This window comes from Crocodylus porosus, unplaced genomic scaffold, assembly GCF_001723895.1.
Source record: "Crocodylus porosus isolate Cpor-Errol unplaced genomic scaffold, CroPor_comp1, whole genome shotgun sequence".
NCBI lineage: Eukaryota > Metazoa > Chordata > Crocodylia > Crocodylidae > Crocodylus > Crocodylus porosus.
This window is the reverse complement of record NW_017728927.1, coordinates 9177518-9201187: the sequence shown is the minus strand read 5'-3', so window position 1 is coordinate 9201187 and position 23670 is coordinate 9177518. Positions and strand designations below refer to the sequence as shown.

The 23670-nt window shown below is 66.3% G+C and overlaps 1 protein-coding gene across 4 annotated transcripts in view; it reads left to right on the top strand.

The window, feature by feature from the left end:
• The first annotated feature begins 3751 nt into the window (after positions 1-3751).
• LLGL1 (LLGL1, scribble cell polarity complex component) overlaps positions 3752-23670 on the top strand; it is a 38140-nt gene continuing 18221 nt past the window's right edge. For 3 of the 4 annotated variants that reach the window (XM_019541930.1, XM_019541931.1, XM_019541929.1), the window contains exons 1-4: positions 3752-3917; positions 11258-11355; positions 22086-22167; positions 22458-22588. In XM_019541930.1, the coding sequence (XP_019397475.1) occupies positions 3837-3917; positions 11258-11355; positions 22086-22167; positions 22458-22588 (392 nt within the window). In that variant the 5' untranslated portion in view covers positions 3752-3836. The remainder of the gene's footprint in view (positions 3918-11257; positions 11356-22085; positions 22168-22457; positions 22589-23670) is intronic. The other variant, XM_019541932.1, reaches the window with a different exon arrangement.

The window sequence follows — 23670 nt, the reverse complement described above, 5'->3', positions numbered from 1 at the left end:
GGGTGGGAGGGGGTGATCCCACGACGGTCACGCCTGGCGCTGTTCGCCGCGGGCAGCGACGGAGGGGCTGCAAGGGGGTTGCAACCGGGGTGTGTCTTGGGCCAGCCCCCGCAGAGGGGAGCACGATGCCCTGAACGAGGGGGCCGCGTCCTGGCGGCCTCCCCGAAGGAGGCTTCTTGCCCTGCCCTTCAGGCCACCATTGGTCTCGTGTGCCAAAGCTCATTTAAACCATATGCAAAGCCCCTGGCAGTGGGGGAGCCTGGCCCGCACGCGAGCACAGCCAGGGCTGGACTAGACCAGCCTGGCGGCCTGCCCACGCGCTTGGGGGCTGCACTGGGTCCTGGGGGCGTGGAGGGACAGCCTTGCACCAGCCTCTCGTGCCCCCGTGGCACCAGACCTGGCAGCGGGAGGGGCCCGATGGCAATACTGAGGCCTGCGCTGAGCGGGGTGCCGTGGGGCCGGCGCCCCCGAGCCAGCCTGAGCTGTGGGTGATGGAGCAGGGCCCGGAGACGACGAAGCTGCCTCCGGCGAGCCAGGAGCCCGGGGTCTCTGCAGGCATCGAGCGGAGCTTGGCCTGGCTGCGTCGCCGGGGCTTCCCGCTGCTTGCGAGGGCTGCGCTCTTGGCAGCTCGCGCGGCACATTGTGCAAGCCCTGTGCACCGCGGGGAATTTGCAGCTGGCCTGCGCCACCCCTCCCAGCCGCGGCGACTGGAGCCGAGCTGCGGATCTGAGAGCAGGTGCCGGGGGCTCCTGGAGAGCGCTGGCGGCGTGCACGGCCCTGCCCCAGAACGGGGCTGGTCCTGCCCTCTGCCCTGCCCGCAGTGCCCCTGGCACCTGGCTGGGCCCCCGCTGCGCTCCCTGCACGCACGGTCCGGGAGCATTATTATGGGGCAAGAGCAGGCACGTGGCTCCGTCCTGCTCCGGCTGCGGAGCTCAGGCTGGGAGCGTGGGGCTCCCAGCGTCTGTAATGACCCCACCGCGCTGACTGGCCCAGGCTGCGCGGTGCCCGGCTGGTAGCTGGTGTCATTGCAGGGCAGGGGCTATAGCGAGGCGCTGCTGGGCGCTTGAATTCGAGGGGAAATGCCAGATCTGATCGGCCCTATCCAGGCTCCTGCAGCATCTGCAGGGGGCCCTTAAAGCCCCAGCTCCAGGAGTCAGGGGAGGCCGGAGAACAGGAGGAGTTCCCAGCCCTCCCGGGTGTTGGGCAGGGCTGGCCAGGATGCAGAGAACAGCAGTGTTTTAATAATATCATAATAATAACAACAATCACTATCATCATCACAATAAATCATCATCATCATCGTTATTGCACAAAGCCTGCGGCTTTTGAGTCAGTCTCTCAGGCCTGGCCCACGGCTCGGAGCAGCTGGGAGTGGCCGTGCTGGAAGCCGTCAGCATTGGACTGATTTGCTTCCTGGGGTGGGAGGGTGGTGGGGCCCTTCATGGCAGCTGGGGGGTGAGCGTGTGTGCACGTGCATGTGTGTGTGTGTATTTGTCTGTCTTTATGGTGAGTGTGTGTGGGGGGGCACAGGGTTTGCGTGTAGGGAAGCTTTTGAGACAGCTGTGTGTTTGTGTGTGTGTGTGGCAGCTGGGTGTGCGTGTATGTGTCTCTTTATGGCACGTGTGTGTATACGTGTGTCTGGCAGCTGTGTGTGCGTGTGTGCCTTTCTATACAGCCTCTGTGTGTGTGGCAGTGGGGTGTGTGCGTGGGGGGAAGCTTTTGGGACAGGTGTGTGTGTGTGTGTGTGAGCGCGCACACGCACGTGATGAGCTGCTGCCCAGGCCGTGGTGGGTGTGGGGCCAGTTTCTTTCTTCTCCCATCAGGGCATCGAGTTTGGGGGGCAGAAGCTGGGCCCGATGCCGCCCTGCCCTGCCCTCGCGCCCAACCTCACCCTGCCCCTGCCCGCGGCCCCTGCCTGCAGCCGGAGGCGGAGGTGCAGACATGCGGCTCAACCAGTTGCCCGTGCCCCAGCCGCGTGAGTCACGGCTTCCCGGGCCTGCACCTTGTCTCCGCACCAGCTCGTTCGTCTGCTTGTTCATCGCAAGCAGCTCTGCCAGCCGGGGCTGGGCACGCGGCAGGAGGCGGGGGCCGGGGACAGGTGGGCGATGCCCCGACGGGAGCCCCAGGAGGTGCCGACATCCCCGAGCCCTGCTGCTGCTCCTGCCCCAGCTGCGCGCACGGCGCTGTACGGACGAGATCGGAGCCCTGCCCATGCACGCCTCCAAGTGAACGCAGCATGCACCACCAGTCGGGAGGGCCTGACTCAGTGTTTCCTGGCTGTGACTCGGGCAGACGGGGCCGTGTGTCTCGTTACTGCCCTTGCCTTCGCCCTGGGGGCCTGCACCGCCACGGGACAGCGCTGGGTCCTGGAGGGTTTCCACTAAACATCCGACAGCTCCTGGCTCAGCGGTGTGACGGCTGCCAGCCTGTCTGGCGATGCCGGCCAGTCCAGCTTGACACCAGGGGAGAGTTTGGCCCAGCTGCCAACAGTGCTGTGCTCTGCTCCGGATGCAAATGGTTCTCATTAGTTCGCTTCCACTGCGTGGTGACGTGGATCTGCAGGCGTGGGGCCTGACCCTGCGGCGGGCTGCCTGCCCCAGCCCCTGCCACGGCCGCCCGGGGGGCGCTAAGCACCATGCTGGGGCCTGCGGGGCAGCCCAGGTGCAAAAAAGGCTGGTATCTTCCCCCTCCGCTGGAAACAGCCCTGGGTTGGTCTACATGGGTGCACCGCTGGGTGCTCCCACCCTCCCAAAGTGCCCACTGCCCGGCCTGATGCCCCAGGGTTATGGGGGTTCCCCCCACACGGCAGCCGCTGCCCAGGGAGAGGCAGGACTGGTGCAACCACTTGGGGTGCAAATTTGCACCCTCCCTGCCCCCCGTCTCAGGGTTAGAGGCCCTGTACCTGTCCGGATCGGTGGCACTGCCTGCCCTGGGCTTGACCCTGCTGGCTGGGGCATCCCTACCCCACATTCACCTCCCATTATTAGGACGCCCGTGCCCAGCCCTGGGGTGCTGCTGGATGCACCCCGTGAGGGAGCTGCCCAGGGGCAAGGACTTCAGTGGGGCCTATATCCTCGTCTAAGGACCGGGGCACGATCCCGCCTGGATTCTTCTTTCTTCCCTGGAGCCCCTGCACGGCCGCTCGGGCGCCAGAGGCTCCCGGAGCGAGACGGCCACCGCTGGGGGGGTCGGGGGTCAGCGGGGACGCGGCGGGCATGGATTTCACTCCGCACCGCCCTTTGGCAGGGAGCTGTGCCTCCGCCCGGGGTGGCCGAACGAATCCAGCGCCCGCGGCTGCAGGGGGGGTGAAGGCAGCCTCCTGCTTTTTCTTGCAGCACCGTGGGACGCCCCCCAGCTGGGGGGTTAGGATGCCCATCCCCGGGGGGTTGCAGACGGTGTGGGCACCGACGCTGTTCCCCCCCGTGCCCTGGGGGTGCTCGGGGAGGGGCCCAGCTGACCCCCGACCCCCAGCCCCAGGCCTGCCCTGAGCCCTCTGCAGCAGCGCCGCGCCCCGCCGCCAGGGGGCAGGCGAGAGCCGGGCTGGCAGGAGGAAACTACATCTCCCAGCCTGCCTCGGGCCGGGCACGGCGCACGCGCACGAGGCGGAACCGCCCTCCCGGGGAGCCTCCCTGCGCCGCCCGCATTGTCCGGTCGGCGGGGCCCGCGGGGGAAGTCGTTGATTGGCTGCACGGCGCGTCACTCAGCCGCGCGCCCCTTGAAAAGCGCCGCCCCGCCCCGCCTCCTCCCAGCAGGGCGCCGCGCGGCCGAGGTAGCAGCAGAGCCCGAGCGCGCCTGGCCCGCCCCGCGCGCCCGGTTCGAGCCCCGCCGCCGGCACCATGCTGAAGTTTCGGTTCCGGCGCGGGGGGCACGACCCGCAGCGCGACCGGCTCAAGCAGGAGCTGTTCGCCTTCAACAAGGTGCCGCGCCCGCCCCCGCCCCTCCCCCGTGCGTGTGTGTGTGTGTGCAAGGGCTGGGGGGGGGTGCGTGTGCATCTTCCTCCATGCTGCGGGGGTGGTGAAGCGGTGGTGGGGACGAGGCTTGCACAGCACACCCGGCGGGGAGCAGTGTGTGCGTGCGTGCGGGGGGGGTGGGGTGTGCAAGGGGTGCAGTGTGTGTGCAAGGGTGGGGGGTGTGCCGGGGCCCATGTATGGCATGTGCAAAGCTGTGCATGTGTGGGGGGGGTTGTACAATGCGTGTGCAAGGGAGGTGTGTAGTGTGCACGCACCTCCCTTGCAAGGCTTTGCATGTGCAGGGGAGTGTGTAGTGTGTGTGTGTGCTTGCACAGGGGGGTGTGCGCGCAGGGGGCGCAGTGTGTGTGCGTGTAAGGGGGGCCGTGCGTGCAAGGCTGTGCATGTGGGGGGGGCACACATGCCGCGGGCCTCACAAAGCAGCGGGAGGCTGGAGCCACAGCTCGGGCTTTGTGCGGCCCCTTCCCTCCCCGTCTCCAGCCCCAGCCGGGCCCGGGCCCATGCCCGTCCCCTCCCCGTCCCCTCGCGGGTGCCCAGACCCCCCGTGCCAGGCCCTCGGCACCGGGCAAGGGGCCGATGGGGCCCCGGGGCCTGCTGGCCCCGCATAGGAAGCGCCGGGCCCCCGGGTTGGGGTCCCCATGCGGCCGGGGGCCTCGGGGCGGTGGGATGTGGCCCTCGCTCCTGGCATGGGGGCTCCGGGCAGGGTTTTGCCCCCCGGTGCCAGGCGCTCCCCCATTAGCAGCCTGTGCCCTTTGTCTCGGCTGCCCCCCTTGAACAAGCCCCCTGGGCCGTGCTGGAGCGGTGACCTGGCTATGCTGGGGGGGGCCCATGCCCCCCAGCTCTTGGCTGTCCAGCCTTTGCCTCTTCTGCCTTCTGGCTGCTCGTGGAGGCCCCGTGGGGACCGCGGTGAGCCCTGGACGTGATGGTGCATCCCCTCCCCGCGCTGCCCGGCCAGGGCCCCTGCAGGCTTCTCCTGGTGCTTGACCCTCAGCCTGGGGCTGCGCTTCAGGCCGGCAGCTGGTGTGGGACGGCTCGCCTGCTAGGAGCTGTGCTGCCGACCCGGGGCGGCTGGTCCGGCATTGGCTGCCTGGGCTAGGAGAGGAGGCTCCTTGGGGTCTTCCCTCCCCAGTGCTGGCACTCCTGTGCCTCGCGGGCTCCAGTGTGAGGAGGTCCCACCTGCCCCAAGGAGCTTGTGGCCCAGGTAGGGGGGGTCCCTGCTCCACCACTGTCCCCCTGGGCCTGCCAAGTCCCTTGCGGCTCCATCTCCCGTGGACTCAAAGCACGTGGGAGAGCTCTGGCCCGTCCTAGGACGGAGCCAGACAGGGTTGTTATGGGGAGGGGGCTCTTCTCAGGTCACCAGGCACTTCAGGGAGGAGTGCTGCCTGCTGCTGGTGGTCTCCGTTGTTAAGCGAAGCTCTTTGGCTTCTGAGCAGGGCTGGGAATGAGCAGACCTTGCACCTCCGCGGTCCCCGGCGGGGAGCAGGGGTGAACGGCTGGTGCTGCTCTGTTCTCTGCCCTCAGGCTTGCATGGGAGCCTGCAGCGGTGCTGTGCAGCGCCGTGCACAGCCTGGGACACAACCGTCTCTTGGGGAGAGGGGCTGTGGGCTCGTTCTCGGGGTACGTGGCATGGGGAGGTGGTGCCGGAGCCCTGCAGGAAGCATGGGGCTAGCGCGTGTGTGCCGTGCTGCCTCGGCTCCTCTGCATGGGGTGAGGCTGGGGGGTTTGGGGCCCCACGGGGCATGGAGAAGGGCCAAGCTGCTGCAAGGGTTTCCAGGTGGAAGCCGTGGTGGCTGCCGGCAGCCTCCCCTCCCGGGCAGGTCAGGCTTTGGAGAGCCTTCCCCCTGTGGCCAAGCCCATCGTGGGGCCAGTTGTGGCCTGCTCCACTGCAGGACGCTGCCCGCTGGGGGCTCCTGAGCTCCCTTGGCCCCTCAAGCTGCTCGCTCCCGTGGCCGGCGGTGCTCCCGTGGCCGGGTTTGCGGCTGGGGCAGGTGGAGCATCCGCTGGGCTGGTGCTTTGGGCTGCTGTGACTCGAGTGTGCTGAGCCTGGAGCCAGGGCTGGGCCGGCTGGTCCTGTGGGGGTGGCTGGTGTTGCCGGTGGGTTGCTGGAGCTGCTGGCTGGCCCGTTGCCCCCCGGGTGGGTGGGCTGATGAGCTGTCTGCAGCTGGCGGTAGAAGTCCTGCACCATGGCAAGGGGAGACTTGCTGGGTCACCAGCTATTGTCACTCCCAGTCCCAGAGGTCGGTTGCTGGCCTGGTCTCTCAGAGGGCCTGCTGGTAGCTGGCAGCTGATTCTCACGGGGTTTTTTGGCCACTGTCCTTGTCAGAAATGGGTCGATTCAGCCTCTGTCCGGGGATGGGGCTGCAGCTGCACAGCAGCCTGCCCTGGATACCTGCTTCCACCCCAGCTGCCTCCTGGAAACGCGGCCTTGGCCTTCCGGGATGCCACGGGGTCAGGGACGTTCTCCAGTTGCTGCAGCTGGTCTCCTGATGAGCAGGTGTCTCTGACTGGGGCTTGATTGCCCCCACCCCTCCAAAGTAGGGCAGAGGCAGGGCTGGATGGGCTGCGTGCGGTGGGTGCTGACCCAGCTCGTGGGGCGACCAGTTGCCGCTGCAGATCTGGAGGCTGCCGAAGGCTGCTGCGTCCATGCATGGAGCATGTTGGTCATCTCTCGGCCCCGGGGCTGCTGCGCTCTTGGGTGTTTGTGTTGCGTCGTAAGCGTCTTGAACCGGGGGAAGAAGCCCCAGATCTGCCCGTTGTTGGGGTGCTTTGCAGGGAGTTCTCTGCAGGTCTGGACCCAGAATCCAGAGGGAGAGGGCGTTAGGTTGGTCCTCCACCTCCCCGGCATCGGCATCGGCATCAGCAGCGGGGTCCAGAGGGCCACGTAGAGAAGCCGGGCGCCTGGGCTGCGCTGCCCGGACTGAGGAGGAGCTTGCATCTGCCCAGCCGCTCGCAGGTCTCGGCCAGCGCCGTGAAGGTGTTTGTGCCGCTAGAAGCCGGCTGTTCTCTGCCCCGGGGCGGTCGGGGGCCCTGTCGCTGACCGATTCTCCCCGCCACGTGAGGTGGCTGTTAGAAGATGTCGAGGTTTGATCCCCTTCCTGGCGCTGATCAGAGCCACTGGCTCAGCCAGGCCTGTGGGGGCACGGGTCAAGTGATGCTTGCAGCACGGCACCCTGGGCCTCTGTCTGCAGCTGCAGCAATGCCCGTGCTGTAGCCCCTCTCCCACGCGCTGGCTCGGAGCGGCATTGGCAGAACTGGGTCTGGTCACGGGCTCTCGCGCAGCCTGAGGGCTCCAGGCCTGGGCTGGCGTGGCAGGCACCCCCATGCTCCCCCGGCAGCCGCAGCCGGGGGGACTGGCTTCTCCTCCTGCCTTGGCCTGGCCTCTCTGTGGAGAGGGGGCTGTCGGAGGGCTCCTGCTGACATTCAGCTTTGTCTTCCTGTGCTCTGGCCTGTGTTGCATCCCGAGGGCTGGGGCTGTGCGTCCTGGCGACTGACTCGGTCCCCAAGGGGCTCTGGGCACCCAGATAAAATCTGCAGGTCTGAAGCTCCCGGGTGCCGCACTTGCGAGGCTCGGTGGCCTCTCCGTCACGGTACCATCCAGCCGCTGTCTTGTGGGCGCAGCGCTTCTTCCCCAGGTTAGACTCGGAACCGGTTCTCACGGACCGCGTCTCCCAGTTGTACTGGGGCGAGGAGCGTGTGGCTGTGGTCGGCTGCCTGGCCAGTCTGTCGGCGCCGCTTGGGCAGAAGGATTCTGCCACGTCAAGGATGGGGCTGGGGGTGGCAGCAGCAATTTGGTGGGGGGAGAAAGGGGAGCAGGGCCCACCTGGAGAGGACTGACCGTGCCAGAAGGGAGCTGTCTGGCAGAGTTGCTGTCACCCGTCTTCCTCTAGGACCTGGGCGGTGACACGCAGGTAGGACACTGGGTGTGGGGAGGCGCGCAGGCCCGTGCACTGGGAGGAAGATGAAGAGGCAGTGCATACCTGATGATGGGTGGTCCCCATGTGCCAGGCCCCCCGGCTCTGTGGCCAGCGCATGCAAAGGGGATGCAGGTGTCTGGGCACGGGGTGTTCCAGGTGGTGCCCTCGGCGCCACGTACCAGGCCTGCCAGGGGTTGGTGCTGAACGCTGAAGGGACGTGGGCAGGGGGTGACCCACAGCGGTGGCCACTTCCCTAGCGAGCAGGATGATGGGTGGTAGGAGCTCGGGGGGCTGTGCAGACCTGCCATGTGGCTCTGTGGCTGGGACATCTCTGCAGGCAGCGCTCGAACGTCCAGCGTGACCAGTTCGCTGGTGTGTTAGAGGCCCCGAGCGCTGTTACCCTGCCACCATGGGTGATAGCCAGCAAGAGGAGCTCCAGCTGCTGCCTCCCTGCTGTGACGCCCCCCACGGTGGCTGAGCCTGCAGGTGCCCATCCTTGCAAGTCGGGGAACACGGGTGTCCCCACTGCAGACCAGTGTCTTGGCCCAGGCCGTGCAAGGGCTGTGCAGGGTCCTCGTGGGGAGCGTGGATCCCCTTTGGGTTCCTAGGGCTCGTGCGGGGCAGTTGCCTTCCCCTCCACACCTGCCCCATCAAGGCCGTGCAGAAAGTGCAGTGCTGCGTGTGCAAACCCCGTACGCCGGTGCTTGCCCTTGGCTGGAGGTGTCTAGGGACAGCAGGCACAGCCTGGCCTCCGCCTGCCTGGGGAGGTGGCTGCATGCTGGCAGCGTGCTGTGCGCCCAAGGGACCCCCCAGCCCCTCTCCAGGAGAGGCTGAGACATGCGGCGAGCTGCACGGCAATGGCCAGCTGGCCTGTTGTGCTGCCCAGATAGCTGGCTCGAGCTGGCGTAGCATCACTCGCGTGGACCCAGGCACTCTTGCTCTGCTACTAGCTTGCTTTATGACCCTGGGCAGGTCCCTTAAACCCCCCAGAAGCAGTGCTTCTGTAATGGTCCAGGAAGCTTGCCTCTCGTGTAGGTCTCTCCCGCCACGGGGTGAGCAGGCCCTGTTGGGGCGCGCTGGCTGCTTGGTAGCCATTCGCATCCCGCCTCAGTGGGACCTTCCCTTCCCTGCCTAGACAAGTCCCTGTCTGAGGGCCAGTGCTGGGCCTGGCCCTGCTCTCGGGCCACAAGCCGGTGCAGAGGGGTGGCCTGGACTTCTGTGACCCCCTCCGATCTATACGATCGCAGCGTTGAGCTCCCTGGAGGATGTTTGCAGAGAGGGGGGAGACGAAGGTTTTCTCTGAGGGGGAGGGGACGGGACTAGGGGCGATGGCCTCGGGCTGCAGCTGGGGAATTGCAGTCGGAGAGGAGGATCTCTTGGGCTACGAGGGGTCTGGCACTGGGCAGGCACGGAGAGACGTTGTGCAATCTCTGTCCCGGGGAACTTCCGACAGCAGCTGGGATGGGAGGGTTTGGTCGGGGATGCTCGCAGGGGAGTGATGTCACGCGGTCCCTTCCAGCCCAGCTTTCCTGCGCTCCCTTGATGCTCGGCCCTCGGCTTGCTGCCACCTTCCCGTGCCGTTTAGGAGCCATCTGTGCATAGAGGCCTGCTAATCTCGGCAACTGCTGAAACGGGCCCTGCTGCCACCAGCGCACCCTGCGCCTTGCGGCCGCTGCAATCGTGCCGCGTGAGACCTCTCCCCGGTAGCTCCAGCCCTACGGTGCCCCGGTTCCTGGTGCGATCGGGGGTTTGCCGTGTGCGTGTACGTCTCCGCTCCCCAGCCCCTGTGCCTCCCTGCACTGCTTCGAAAACGGTACTGCTGGCTGGCGGCCGGCTGCTTTCTTCCTCTGGCCATGCCAGCGGGTGCCTGGACTTCTGTAGGGCTCCTGGGCTTTGGTCCCGGTGTGAGGACGGGCACGCCTCTGCTCTTGCTGCCCCTGGACCCATCTTCTCTTCCATAGGGAGTTCATGCTGGGCAGGGAAGTGCAGCGCTGCAAGGGGCGCTTGGCATCTGCTGTGGGCAATGGGTGCTGCAAGAAGCTGGCTTCCACCATAGCGACGAGCGCAGAAGCAGCAAGGATTGGAAGTCCTGGGGGCAGAAGGATGGTGTTCAGATCCTGCTTGTGGCCGCTTCACCTGAGAGCTGCGAAGCCCTCGGTGGAAGGGCTGAGGGAGGTGGCAGGCGTCGGGTTTGGCCGGCGGGGTGGGCGCAGCCGGTGGCGTCGGCAAAGGCCGTGCACGAGCTGCCGTGCTCCGGGCCCCCGAGCAGTGGGAAGCCGATTTAACGGCCTCCCCGGGGGCTGCTGCTTCCTGAACCGCTCACCTGCCGCGACCACGGCTCGGGCAGAGCAGCCACTGGCAATGCCCTGGCCAAGCCAGCGAGGCCTGGAGTCGGGCCAGCGCTTGCAGTTGGTGTGCGGCTCTGCGCCCACGCCGGCCCCCCACCGCACATCTCGGCGCTGCCGTCTTGGGCGCGGGGTGACTTGCAGGAGCGCTCCTGGGTGGCCGTGCCTGGGGCGGGGCGGGCAGGGCGGTCGAGCTGGCGGGGATGGACACTCCTCGTCTCGGCTCCCGAGTGCCTGCAGGAATGCACTGAAAGGCTGTTTGTGTTGGGCTGGGGCCGGCCGCCGCGCGGGGAGGGGAGCGCTCCCAGCCAAGGCTTCGGCATCCTCCTCCGGCCCCTCCCTCCCAGCACGGCCTCCTGGGAGGCTGCAGGGCTCCACACCTGCGCTGCGTGGGCTGCCCGGGCGCTTGCTCGCCCGCCTACCCGAGCCTCCGGCCAGCAGTCCCAGGCCCCCAGCTGCCCAGCGCTCTGGCTGGAGGGGGCAGGCTGGGCCGCAGCCAGCGCTGCTCTGCGGCTCCCTCCGTGCCGAGGCGCTTGAGAGGCTCTTGCGGACTTCGGAGCATCTTTGTTTCCGCGTCGTCGGCGCCCTCCCGTTCCCAGAGGCTTCGCTGGTGGCTGGTGCAGCCTGCGTGTAGCCTGCACGCTCATGTAGGCCATCGGGGCTGCGGGGGGAGCTCCGTGCTGTTGCAGCCTGGTCTCCTGCCTCTCCCGGTCTGCGTCAGGCCTGTCGCATTGCCCACGTCCGGGTCAGCAGGGAGGGACGGGAGGTCTCTGGCCTGATGGCTAGAGGGGCTTTGGGGTGTGTTGCCTGATGCCGCCCCCCGCCCCCGTTAAACATTACGCGTGCCCTGCTCTCCCAGGCAGGTAAAGGCAGGAGGGGGCTGTGGGTAGTGAAAGCTCCTGGAGGCTCCAGCGCTGCCTGGGTGAGCAGGGCTGCGTCCTGCACTGGGGCCACCTTGGGATTAATTTGGGCTTCCCAGGAGCCCTTGGGCTCGCTGATGCTTGACATAACCCCACGTCTTCTCTCCTAGACGGTGGAGCATGGGTTCCCCAACCAGCCGAGCTCCTTGGCCTATGACCCCAAGCTGCACATCATGGCAGTGGGTACCAAATCCGGAGCTGTGAAAATGTATCCTTGGCTGCTGGGTGCTCAGATCCCCCCCGAGGAGGGAGCAAGGTAAGACCTCGGCGGTGCCCTGCTCCGGCTGGCTTCCCTGGGAGTCACCTGGAGCTGCTTGCCAGCGATGAATAGGTGCCCTGTGCAGGGGCCGTCTGCGTGCGTGGCATAACGCAGCCGTGCCCTTTAGGCTTTGTTCAGCCTGTCTGGCTGCTTTGACTGGCCTGGTTCTTGTTCACCCCCTTACTAGGGGGTGCCAAGGCCATTTGGCCGACAGGGTATCGAGCCCCAGCAGAGGCGACCCCGCCTGCCCTCGCCGAGGAGGTGCTGAGGGCTGAGCTGCTGCCGAGCGCTGCCCTTCCAGGACCAGGATGGCAGCAGAGGCGTCTAGCTGCGTCGGTCTGGGAGGAAGGTGAATAGCACGGTCCGTCGCAGAGGTGGTGCAGTGATTAACGTGTGAAACGGCCTGGGGGCCGGGAAGTGCTGTCACTGCCCCGTGCTCTGGTCCAGGGAGGGGCTGCCCGTGTTCCTCTGTGCGTGCGTGTCATGGGGGCGTCACGACAGGGCTGTCTGGCCGGGGCGGCAGCCCGGGCACGCGGCTGTGTGAACAGAGCAGCGACTGGCAGGATCCTCCTGCTCTCGAAGGGAGCGGGGCTTTTCCGTCTCCCAGGAGGGTGGGGAGGAGGATTTGCCCACGCAGCACGTTGCAACCAGCCCTGCCATATGTCGCCGCCCTCCTCCCTCGGAGGCAGAGCGGGGGCGGCTGGCAACGCCCTGGCTGGGTTGGTGGCGGGGATCCAACCCGCGTGTGCCCTCGGTTGTGGGAGAGGCTGGGCCGGGGACCCAGGGGCACGGAGCCGGCTTGGATCTCTCCCTGCAGCGCACAGGCGGCTCTGGATGAGCAGCCAGACCTGGGGTCTGGAGTCTGCATCTCGGCTGCTCCCACCTCCTGGGCAGTGATGCTCTGTCCCTCTCCCTCTGGGCACAGAGACAGTGCCCCTGCTGTGGCCAGGCCCCTGGTAATACCCAAGCTAAAATACCCACCTGTCTGAGCCCGAGGGGCTGTGTGGGTGGCCTGAGCACCTCTGTCCTCCTTGCAAAGGGTGCCTGAGTGCAGGGTGCCTTGTTGGCCAGCAACGTCTATTCCAGGTACCCACCCGTCCTATGTCCAAGGCCCGGGTGCTCTGTCCGTGCACCTCTGCAGCAGCTGTCCTGTGTCGGCCCCCGGGTGCACGTGGGGAGGAAGAGGGGAAAGGATCCATCCCAGTGGGTGGGAAAGGAGGCTGGTGCACCTTGTGGGACAGGGGCATGTGCCCCGAGCTGGAGCCCTCGTCGGCTCCGCGTGGCTGGGTGCGACTGCTCCCTCGGGCAGGCGGCAGCTCCCGTAGACCAGAACTGGCACTGCCGGTTCCTCGCAGCTGCCCTGGCTGGAGCACGCTCCTCCTCGCTGCCAGCTGCTGCCTGCTCTCCCGGGGCTGTGACCTGCCGCCTCCCGCAGGCACCAGCCCGGGGCTGGCGGGGTTGGGTCGTGGCGCAGCGGTGGAGAAGGCCCCTGTGCGGTATGCGGGGCAGCTGCCTCCACTCGTGGCCCCGGGGGCAGCCTGGGACTCAGGCTCCTGGGTCCCGCCGTCTTGCAAACTAGCAGCGGGGGATGGAGCACGAGCTGCTAGCTTCTTGCTGGTGCTTCAGCATAACAGGAAGACAGGCTGAGAGAGGCCCGCTCTTCTCCTGGGCTGGCGTTTGGGCTCGGAGCAAGTGCCAGACCCGGTGCTGGTCCCCAGCTGGGGATGTGCCCTGTAGGGGAGCCAGGGCTCCTCTGCCGAGGGCGTTCGGCTCCCGGCGGTGCTCTGGTTCTCATGAATCGCTTGGCTGTCGGGGCGGGGGGAGATGTCCTGCTTGGTCAAGGATGCCCTGGCTCCAGGCGGCCGCACGTAGCCAAGGGCTCCCGGCGCGGAGGGAGCTGGCAGGGCTCCGTGGCCTGGCAGAGAGCGGCCTTTGTTACCCGCTGTGTGCAGAGAGACTTCAGAGGGCTTCCTGGCCGTGGGCCAGGAATCCATTTGTCCCTGGGCTTTGGAGGCCCTGCTCCACAGGAATGCGAGCGGGGGGCGTCGGGTAAGGTCCCTCGACCCTGCCTGGGCCCAGCAAGGAGCTGGAAGGTGCAGGGTCCCCGGAGGCCTGGCCTCGCCCGGCTGGGAAGTGCGGGGCCTGCATTCAGGCAGGCTCCGAACGCCGGGAGGGGGGATCCTGGCGGAGGGGGAGGGCTGCTGTTTATTCAGCCTCCCAGCACAAAGCCGGCGTTTCTTTCCATTGTGCACCGGACCTGAATGCCAGCCCAGCTGCGACGTCGCCAGCCCTGCAGCCAGGAGATGGCTCTGTCTGTCCCTGCAGCAGAGCTGGCAGGCGTGGGTGGCTGCACCCCGGGGGGAGACTTCTGGCTGCATTGTGCTGTCCGGGCAATTCATCGAGGGCTGGTTTTCCCCAGCCCAGCCAGAGAGACCGGAGCTGGGAGCACAGAGCCTTGCAAGTAGAGCCCAGCCCTGCACGGAGGAGCTGCAGTCACCTGGTAGGAGAGGATGCTTCCATGATGGGGGCTGTAGCCTCTCCTGCCTCCATGCTGGGCTTCCTGCAGGGCCACTGGGTGCTGGTGCTGTCGCTGCCTGGACAGCTCCTTGGCGCAGGGACGACCCGTGTCTCGTGTGCCAGGTGCCGGGCAGCATCGCCTTTGTTCTGGCCAGCAGCGCAGGTGTGGTAGCGTCTTTGAGCCTGTTGCCACGCTGCATTTGTCCAAGGAGCCCTTGCAGAGCCGAGCTCTCGGTACAGTGACCCCGTATCTGCTCCATGCAGCCCCAATTGCATGGGTGTGACCAGTGCCCTGGGCTGTGGTATCAGTAAGGCCTGGGAAGGGAGTGCGTGGAGGTAGCCTGTTGCCTCCCCCCTCTTCCACCTCCTCGGTAGGGACCCGCATCCCTTCTGAAAGCCCCATGAGGAAGGGGGGTCAAAGGCTGTCTGTGCAAAGGGGATGGCCACTCGTTGTTGCACCAGGGCTCTAGTGCCCAGCCGGCCAGTCCTGGGCTGATGGCGGTGGTCTCCTGGGAGCATGGGGGGCATCATGTGGAGCTGGAGACTTGCAGGAGTGCTGTGGGCATGGGGGTGAGGGTGCCCCACTGGCCTGGCCCCATTGCATCCTTCTTGGCAGGTCTCCCGCCGCACCCAGCCTCCAGAGCTGGCCAGGCTCTGGCCTCTTCCTTTAGCTGTGAAGAGTCATCCGCATGCGATGCTGCGGCCTGGCTCGGTGCAAACCCGCCTGGCTGTGGGCTCGGTATCGCCTGCAGCTGGAGCCTCTCGCCCATGCTGAGGATTTGAACCCCTCGCTGCCAGGCAGGCGGTAGGGCTGCCCCAGAGGAGGGCTTGTCAGGCAGTCTTAGCACATGGGCAGCGCTTTGAGGCCTTGCTGTGAGCCAAGAGGCAGAGGAGGCCGTGGCTGGGGCAGATGGGGGTGCAGTGTGCGTGGACAGCCCCGAATGCTGACTGTTCCCCGCAGCAGGATGCCCACCAGGCCTCCTTGTTCTGCTGCTTCGAGTGCGGGTAAACCTGGGTCCCGGGTAAGACGCTGTCGTGCAGCTTCCCCGTCTTGGTTGTGCCCCTGCCTCCATCAGACTCATCAGGGCAACTGGGGCTGGTGGCGGGGCTGTCGGGTGGACTCGAAGGCCTGGCACCGGCAATCAAAGCGGCTGTGGCTGCGCACAGGCGGCGTGCGTCGGTCGCCGTGCTCCGCTGCTTCCTGAGCAGCTGGCAGCTCTGACGCGGCTGCGAGGTTGCGTCTCTGCTCCATCCGCTGCTGCAGTGTGGCTGCGAAGTGGAGGTCAGGCGCTGCACAAACCACGTGGGTGTGCAAACTGGAGCGGCTGGGGTGGGGGTAGGAGGGAGGGAGCTGCCTCTGTAGAGCACCGTGGCTATTACAGCCTTGAACTTGGAATCGTAGAAAATCCAGGTCGGAGGGACCTCGGGAGTCACGACTAGTCCAGCCCCCTGCTCCAAGCAGGACCAGCTCCAGCTACGTCCTCCCAGACCAGGCTTTGTTTAGCTGGGGCTTGGAAACCTCCAAGGATGGAGACTGCACCACCTCTCTGGGTGACCTGTTCAGTGCTTTACTACCCTCCTAGTGAGAGTTTTTCTTAATATCGAACCTAAACATGAGCCCGTTGCTCCTTGTCCTGTCATCTGCCCCCACTGAGACCAGCCCAGCTCCGTCCCCTTTGCAGCCCCCCCGCAGGGAGTTGACTTCTCTTTTTTCATAAGCTCAGTCCCCTCAGCCTGTCCTGAAGTCGTGTCCCCCGGCCCCCACAACTTCCTACTGTGTCAAGCCAGTGCTGCAGTGTCCCTGGCTGGAGCTCGCCATCGGGCACCTCGGACCCCATGCTCTGTCTGCCGGGCTCCACCGAGACCTTGCCTGGCTGCACCTGGGCTGAAATCCCCTCTTTTTGGTCAACTGTTGAAACTCCCTGAGGCTTTAGTGGGACTTTGGCGTCTTCCCATGAGAAGCTGCTGGCCCTGTGATGCCTGGCAGGGCTTGGGGGCAGGAACCAGCCAGGCTGGGCTTTGTGGCTCAGGCCTGTCAGAGCTTGTGCTGCTGACTGCGGGTGACGCATGGAGCTGCCTGGTGCAGGACTGGGGTATCCTGTAGCATGTTGCATTACTGACCTGATGGGGTCTCTTGAGTGAGTACCCTGTCAGGCCTGGCCCAAGCCTGCCTTCTCCCGCGGGCACCGGGGCACTGCTCACGCACCCCTGCACTCAGGGCTGCGTGCAGCCGGTTCAGGGTCTGTGCATGGAGAGCTCAGCTCTGCAAGGGCTCCTTGGACAAGTGCAGAGCAGGGGGCTGGGCTCTCCCAGGCTCCACCTGTACTGAGCAAGGCGCGCATGTATGGTAGCGCTGGAAAGGCAGCCACTTCCTCCTGAGGGTCAAGGGTTTCTGTTGAGGTCTGAGCCTGGCCAGCTCTTTCTGGAGGAACCAGCTGCCTCATTGCATGAAGCTCAGTTTTGGATCTTGGCTGCAAGAGGTTCCTATAGAGGTATAACCTTAGGGCATTTGGTGGCAGTGCTTAGAGGAGGGCTACCAGGGGGGCAGCAGTAACCTTAGGGCATTTGGTAGCCCCCCCCCCCCCCCCGGTTTTGCAAGGCTCTCGGGGAGTCCTGTGTTTGAGCCATGCGCTGATGCGTCGTCTTTGAGGCCTCCACTGTGGCTCCCAGAACACATTTGCCCTGATGGATCGGACTTTGTGTCCCCATCTTCAGCCTGTCCTGAAATCCATGTGCTGTAATACTGTGTTTAATTGAAGAACGAGGCATCTGGCTGGGCCGAGCACCGGCACTGTCAGACCGGCAGCATGGCCTCTCCTCTGCTGCTTGGCTGGCTGCGAGGGGCAAGCACCGGGGGACTGCATCTGGCCTTGCCTGGGGTCTGGGGGGGTGGAGGCTGCTGCCAGCCATGAGACCAACCGGGAGGAGCAGTTCCTGGCTCCGCAGCTGCTCTCGCGGCCGAGGTGTGGAGCTGTGGTCCCCTCCCAAGGAGGGCTGGCTCCCTGCGCAAGCCTGCAGCCCGCTTGCTTGCCTGGCTTTCCCACGCACGTCTATAAGCGAAGGTGTTGCTCTGTGCAACACCACGACCTCGCACACCGCTCGGAGGTGTGAACAGCTGGAGCAGCACTGTGCGTGGCTGCACGCTCCCCAGCTGCTGCTGCTGCATGGGCGTGAAGACTGGGACTGAGCCATCCCGCAGGCCTGCACGTGGCTGTCCTGGGGTACTCCTGGGTGCCAAGCCAGCAGGCCAACATGGTCTTGCTGGGGGCTGGCAACGGCAGCTGGCTGCCTGCCTGATGGGCTCGTTCCAGTCCAGGGTTTCCCGGGCAAGCGGGGGACCCTGCCGCCCCATCCGGGGTTCAAGTGCTGCGTCTCTTGCTAAGGTAAATGGGGGCAGGGCTGCCCAGGCCTGGGAGGCAGCACCAAGCCTTGCGGCTCTCGCCAGGCTCTCCTGAGCTTGCCCGCGTGCCAACTCGCTGCAAAAGGCTGTGGCGACTGCTCACGGGGTGAGAGCAGTCTCCTGCTGTGAAGGCTGGGCTTTCCAGCTTAGCCAGTTGCCAGTAGAAGCTGGGACCAGTTGGGCCAGTGAGTCATTGCATCTTGCGCATGTAACTCCACCCTCTTCCTTGGCCCAAGCCTCGTGGCGCTAGCATTAGCATGGGGAGCTGTTGCTGCCCCAGGGAGGGGAAGCCTCGCGGGTCTGGCCTGCGAGGAGAGGGTTGCTGGGTGCTCGGCTGCTGTCCCCATGTCTGCGCAAGGGACGTGCGAGGGGAAGGTGGGGGCTGAGCCCAGCCACGTCTCCTACCTACAGCGGGCAGCATGCCACGGCGCTCCTGGCCCAGGCGCCTGCCTTCCACCCCCGGCAGCTGTGTGGCTGCATCAAAGCCTTCACTGCTCCAGATCCGGGGGCCGGACTGTGCCGCGCTGGGAGCATCCCAGGCAGCGCTCATTAGCGGGGCAGCTAATGGGCTCGAAACCCTGGCTCCAGCCCCTCTAACCCTGGTGCTGGGGGAGCCTCATTTGGCAGCTAATTGCTAGATATTAGCAGCCTCCTGCAATGCGAGCCAGGAGCCAGCTGCTGCCAGCCCGAGAGACGCGGCTCTTTCCTGCCTCGGGAGTGTCGTGGTCTCGGCGGAGCTGCCTAGTGGTGTCCCCGTGGGAGTAGTCCGTGGGCAGCTTTGCTGGATCGCTGGCTGCCCCTCGGCTTGTAGAGCCCGGAGACGGCCCGGATGGGAGTGCAGGGGTGGTGCGAAGGGTCGTGCCTGGTGCTGTACAGGTAGCCCTGCTCTGACTGGGGTCCTGGGCTTGATGGCAGCACCGCCTCTGCTTGGGGTGGACATCGTGGTGCTCTGGCCCTAGTCCCTGCAGCCCAGCTGCCTGCCCCCACCGCCCTAGTGGGACCTGCTTTCGTGCTTGGTGCAATGCCAGCTGCCCCTTGGGCTCGGTTTAGTGGAGTACCTGGGGTAGGTCTGCTTCCCGTGGGCAGCTGCGGCAGGGACAGCTCCATGGCAGGTGCTGGGCTGTCTCATGGACCAGAAAAGCTGGCAGCTTTGCAGCGACCCAGCTAACTGCCAGTGCATCCTGTTGCTTGTTCGGGCCCAGCAAAACCCTAGGGCGTGTGTTGCACAGCCCTGGGCTGCAGCCTGTGGCCTCGGGGCGCTTCTGATAGCGCGGCTGGCCAGGCACCTGCTAAGCAGAGCATCTGTCCCACGAGAAGGCCGAAAGTCCCAGGGACAGGCCCTGGTGCCTGGGTATGTCCCACTGCTTTGCTAGTAAAGGAGCTGGTCTGTCCTGCAGAGACTGGCTTCAAGGACTTGCAAGCTGCAGCACAACGATGGCAGGTCTGGGGCCAGGCTTGTGGCCCCCAGCGGGTCCAAGTTCCCCAGCAAAACAAGCCGGCTTCTCAAGGCTGGGCAGGAACGCCGCTCCGGCCGGCCTGGATCCTCACGGCCGAGGGAGCGGGCTTGTGGGGCTTGCTCGATGGATGCCTCTTGCCTGGGTTACGCCGTGTGTGGCTGTGCTCTCCTCGCAAATGGGAAAGGCTGGGAGTCTTTGTGGACGGGGGTCTGGGGCCGTGCCACAAGCAGCTCTCCTTCCTCACTCGCATGGCGGTGTCCTGGGCCCAGCTGCCCACGTCGCCTGCGCCTTTGTGAGGCTCCTGCTAGACGCGTCAGCCGCCAGAGCCGCTGGTTCAGCCAGAGGCTGTGGTTGGCTACGGGGTGCGGTGAGCGGACACATGGTACCCCCAAGCCAGGGTCTTTTGCAGTGCCTATCTGCCCCGTCTCGGCACTGATGGCAGGGGCGTAGCGGCCTGCTTTCCGGGCAGCGCTGCCCGAGCTCCTCGCCGGCGTGTGGTCCTGGCAGCGCCGTGCTCTGCGAGCTCCCAGCCGGGCTGGGGGGGGAGGGGTGCAGCTGAGCCCCTCGCAAATGCAGAGCAGACGCTAGGGCTGCACCCGAGACGAGGGGAGCTTGGAGCCAACCTCCTGGGCCTTTGCCCTCGCCTGGGCCCGGGGGAGAGCTCCTGCCTGCAGGGCTCGGTGCCCGGCAGCTCCTCTGGTCCCTGGCGCACGCGTCAGAGGGGCCGAGGCTGGTCTGCCAGCTGGGGTCTCGCTGCCTCGGCCCCTGCACCCGCCGTGAGCCCCGTGGCTGCTCGCGGGCAGTGCCTGGCGGCGGAGATCCTCATGGGCTGAACTGGGAGCACTGGAGGGGGTGCCCTCCGTTTGGGGGTCCCAGAGCATCGGTTCCTGTGTAGTGGGGTAGGACGGATGTGACGAGCTCGTGTGCCCGTCCCATGAGAGCTGGGGAGCAGCTCCTGCCCCTGGTCAGATGGGGGTTGACCGGCCAGCTCTGCCATAGTCGCGGGTGAAGCGAGGACCGGCCTGGGGCCCGGGATCTGGAGAGCCCCGGCTTGGTGTGACCGCGCGGCCTGGCAGGGCCGGGGCAGAGGGGCTGGATGGGCGCACGGTTGGTGTGGAGGGCCGCAGCGACCGGTGGGTATACGGTGACTGAAGTTGCCGTGTCCCACCACTCTGCGGATGCAGAGGTGGCTTCTGGGGAGGCAGGCGAGAGCCCACAAGGCACCGGGGCCGGGCACTCGTCCAGACACGCATCCCCATGGAGGGGTAGGCGCACTGGTGACGATGTGGGGGACACAGGAGGGTCAAATCCTCCCACCCTGCTAAGTGCCCCCTGGGAGAAGCCAGTTGGGGCTTGCTCCGCACAGGGGCAGCTTGCACCGAAACCCTCGTGCGTCGGCTCCAGGCCACCGGCGTTCCCGCGGCTTCGGAAAGAGGAGCAACTTCCTCCTGCCCCTTGGCAGCTCGCGCCCTGGGTTTTGCCCTCCCCAAAGCCCCGGGGGACCCGCCGGGAGCAAGGGGAGCTGCCCCGGCGCTGGGATGAGGAGCTGTCGCCCTGCGGCCCCGGCTCCGGATCTCTCTCCCTCTCCCCCTTCCTGTCCCTGGTCACGTTCCAGTTCCCCGCGCGCTTCTCAAGCTCGTCTTTATTTTTCTGGGACAGGAAACGCGCCCCGGAGAGTTGCTGAATAAGCATAGCGCGGAGGCCGGAGCGGGAAGCCGCCGTTGCCCCCAGCAACGGGCAAGCAGGAGGCTCGGTTGCTTGGTGACCCTCCGGGGAGGGATCCCAGAGAACATGGCTGGGGAGGCCGCGGCCAGCCGGAAAGAAAGGACGGGAATGGGGGCCGAGGGGGGCATGCCGGAGCCGCGCTCGGCCGCCGGCCAGGGAGGAACAGCGCTGGAAGCCAGCGGCTCATGGCGCGCTGGGGTCTCTGCAGAGGGGCCGTGCGAGGAAGCTTGCAGACTTGGCCGCCCTGTGCCGGGGTCCTGCTCGGGACCCTCCGCCTCCCGGGGGGCCGGCTTGTTCGTAGCACCGAGCCCTTGAGGGGCAATGCAGGTGGGCATCCCCGGTGCTGGTACCCAGGGATGCCCCAGCTGTAAGGAGCGTGGTGCGAAGCCTGGTTGGGTGCACGGTGCTGCCGCCCCCCAAGCAGCTGTGCCATCCGGCGCACGGTTCAGGAAACCTTCCCAGCAGCTGCTGGTGAGAGGTGGGTGGCTCATAGCAGGTGCTGCCTCGAACGCGCGTCGGCGATGCGGCCTGGAGTGCCGCGGCAGGATGTGGTCGACTGAGCCTGAGGTTAACTGTAAAAGAAACCTCTCGGCTGCTGTTTTGAGGAGCCCCGAAAGGGCGCTGGGGGAAGGCTGGCCTGGCAGGGCTCCGGGATGCCGTGGCTCCTCTGCCCTGGGGGTCTGCTCCAACCCCTTCCTCTTAACTTCACTTGCATGCGGAGAGCAGAGCGGCTCTCGGGAAGCCTCGCGTGATGAGTCTGCAGCTGCTCTTCCTGGACCGGTCCCGGGCTCCTTCCGGCTGTGCCAGCCCCCCGCCCGCGGCCGGAGCTGGAAGGACCTGGCGCGCCAGGCTCACACCCCATCTCAAGTGGGTGCGAGGGCCACGGCCTGTGCCAGGGCTGGCTGGGAGTACTGTGTGAAGGGCTTGCACCGTGATTTGCTGTCCTGCTCGTGGGGGTAGCACCTCTGACTGACTCTGCATCCGGGCTATAGGCAGCGAGAACCTGGAAAGTGTGTGCGCGGCTTCGGGCCGCCGTGCTGCCTGCCTGCTGCAGGTCGGGAGCATTGGGGGGTGGCCATGCAGCAATATCCACTGCAGCAGCAGCGCGCTTGCACATCCAGGGGTGTCTTGCATGGCCTTGCCTTCTCTAGTGCGGGGGGAGGCCGAGCCCCATGCTCCTCCAAGGCATCCCCTCTGCTACCTGTGGGACCTTGCCTGGAGACTGGGCCTAACCCTCAGTGGACTGTGCAGGCTGAAAGGGGAGGGGGATTCTCCCCTGCCGGGCATTTCCGGACCAGGCAAACGTGGGCAGCTCGGGATGCTTGGGGGCAGGAGGCTGCCTCTGACCAGCCAGGCCTGCGGGTTTCCCTGTCTTGGTTGCATTGCACACAGCCTCAGCGCTGGGGTGAAACGTCTCACCGCCATGGTCCGGCTCCCTGCTGCCATGGGGTGCCTGTCGCTCGCTGCAGCCCTGACAGGCTGCCACAGGCCATCCGACACCTCTCGCAGCCCAGCCTGGGGGCGGGTGGCGAGGCCTCCGGGGCTTGGTCTCCTCCTGGCTTCCTTGACTCGCTACTCAGCTACGGCGCGCCGGGCGTGGAGTTCACCGGGCTGCACAGGGAGACGGCCACGGTCACGCAGATGCACTTCTTGCCGGGACAGGTACGTGGCTGCTGCGTTCGCCCCCGGGCTGGCCGCCTCCTGGCAGGGGCACGGCCCCACAGCCAGAGCAACGTGGGCCCTGGGTGCTGCCGTCCCGTGGGCGCCTCGGTGCAGTGACCTGGCCCTGAGCTAGGTGCACACGCGTGCTCCTTGCGTTCAGCCAGGCAGGGCTTGGTTCCCCTCCCCTTGCAGCTTCTGCCCCTCCAGCGGGGAGCCAAGGGTGGATGCACGCGTGTGCACGCGCACATGCGGTGTCTGGCGTGTCCAACATCTCTGTCTGTCCGTCGCAGGGCCGACTGCTCTCCTTGCTGGATGACAACACCCTGCACCTGTGGGAGATCTACCACAAGGACGGCTGCTCGCACCTGGAGGAGATCCGCAGCTTCGCTCTCCCGGGACGCCCAGGGTTCGACGGTGCTAAGTACTTGCTGCCGCCTGACTTTCCTCTGTCACACTGGGTGGGGGGGAGAGGGCAGGGGCTGGGTCTCTTGTGGGTACCGGGGTGCTCCTGGGGGCAGAGGATCAGTCTGCCCCGCGATCGGTGCCCTCCGGTGTCAGGGTTGCTCAGAGAACAGTGCTGCTGCCTTCCTGGTCCTCTGAGTAATGCTGTGTCCACACCTGGCTCCCACACCCCCCAAACCCGGTGTCCGTCACACTGCAGAGCCTGGGCTGGGGTTTGGGAGCTTCCCAGGGGCGTGACCCGGAGACCCCAGCATCCGTCTCCTAGCTCTGCTTGCGCTGGCAAGGCGGGGCGCCAGGCAGCCCAGCACCTGGGGCGCCCTGGGGGGACGGACGTCTGGGGTGCTTCCGTCTGGGCAGCCCAGCGTCGGTGCCTCGAGGGCCTTGCCGAGAGCACTGAGCCCAGGCCTCGGCCCGCCAGCTGGGAAACGCTTTCGTTTCATTAGAAGCCGCAAAACCGCGGCGCTTTGTGTGAAGGCCTGAACGCGAGCCGGGCTCGGAGCCGATGCGAGCTGCAGCCTCTTGCCTGTTGATGGTGCCCCAGGGGCTCCCAGAATAGCCCCAGGAGAGAGGGAGGGTCAAACCCCCCCATTAGAAAAGAGGAGGGGAATTTAATTGCTTCTCCCCGATGGCTCCGCTCCCTCTCCTCTGAGCCTGGCCCTGGCCCGTGGCTTTTCCAAGCCTCCCCCCTTCGTCCCGGGCTCCCTCTCCATCTGTTGCCATGGGAATGGTTGCAATGGTGGAGGGTCGCCTGAGCCTGCTAGGCTGCGATTAGCTTGGCCCTGCAGACACCTCTGCTTATAAATGAGCAGAGGAAGCGCGGGCGAGGAACTGCCAGGGGATGAATTGACGTTGGAGAGTCAGCTTTTGCTGGACTCGGAGTTCACGTTATTTTAAATGGGGGGGAAAGGAGCCCCTCCTGCGCAGCCAGGCCCCGGGGAGGTCTGCCAGAGTGTGTTCCAGCGGGGGGAGACTTGGCTCGGGCGTTTCCAGATGCAGCGCCCTCGTCGACGTCTTCTGGAGATGGCTGGAGGCTGGGTTTGG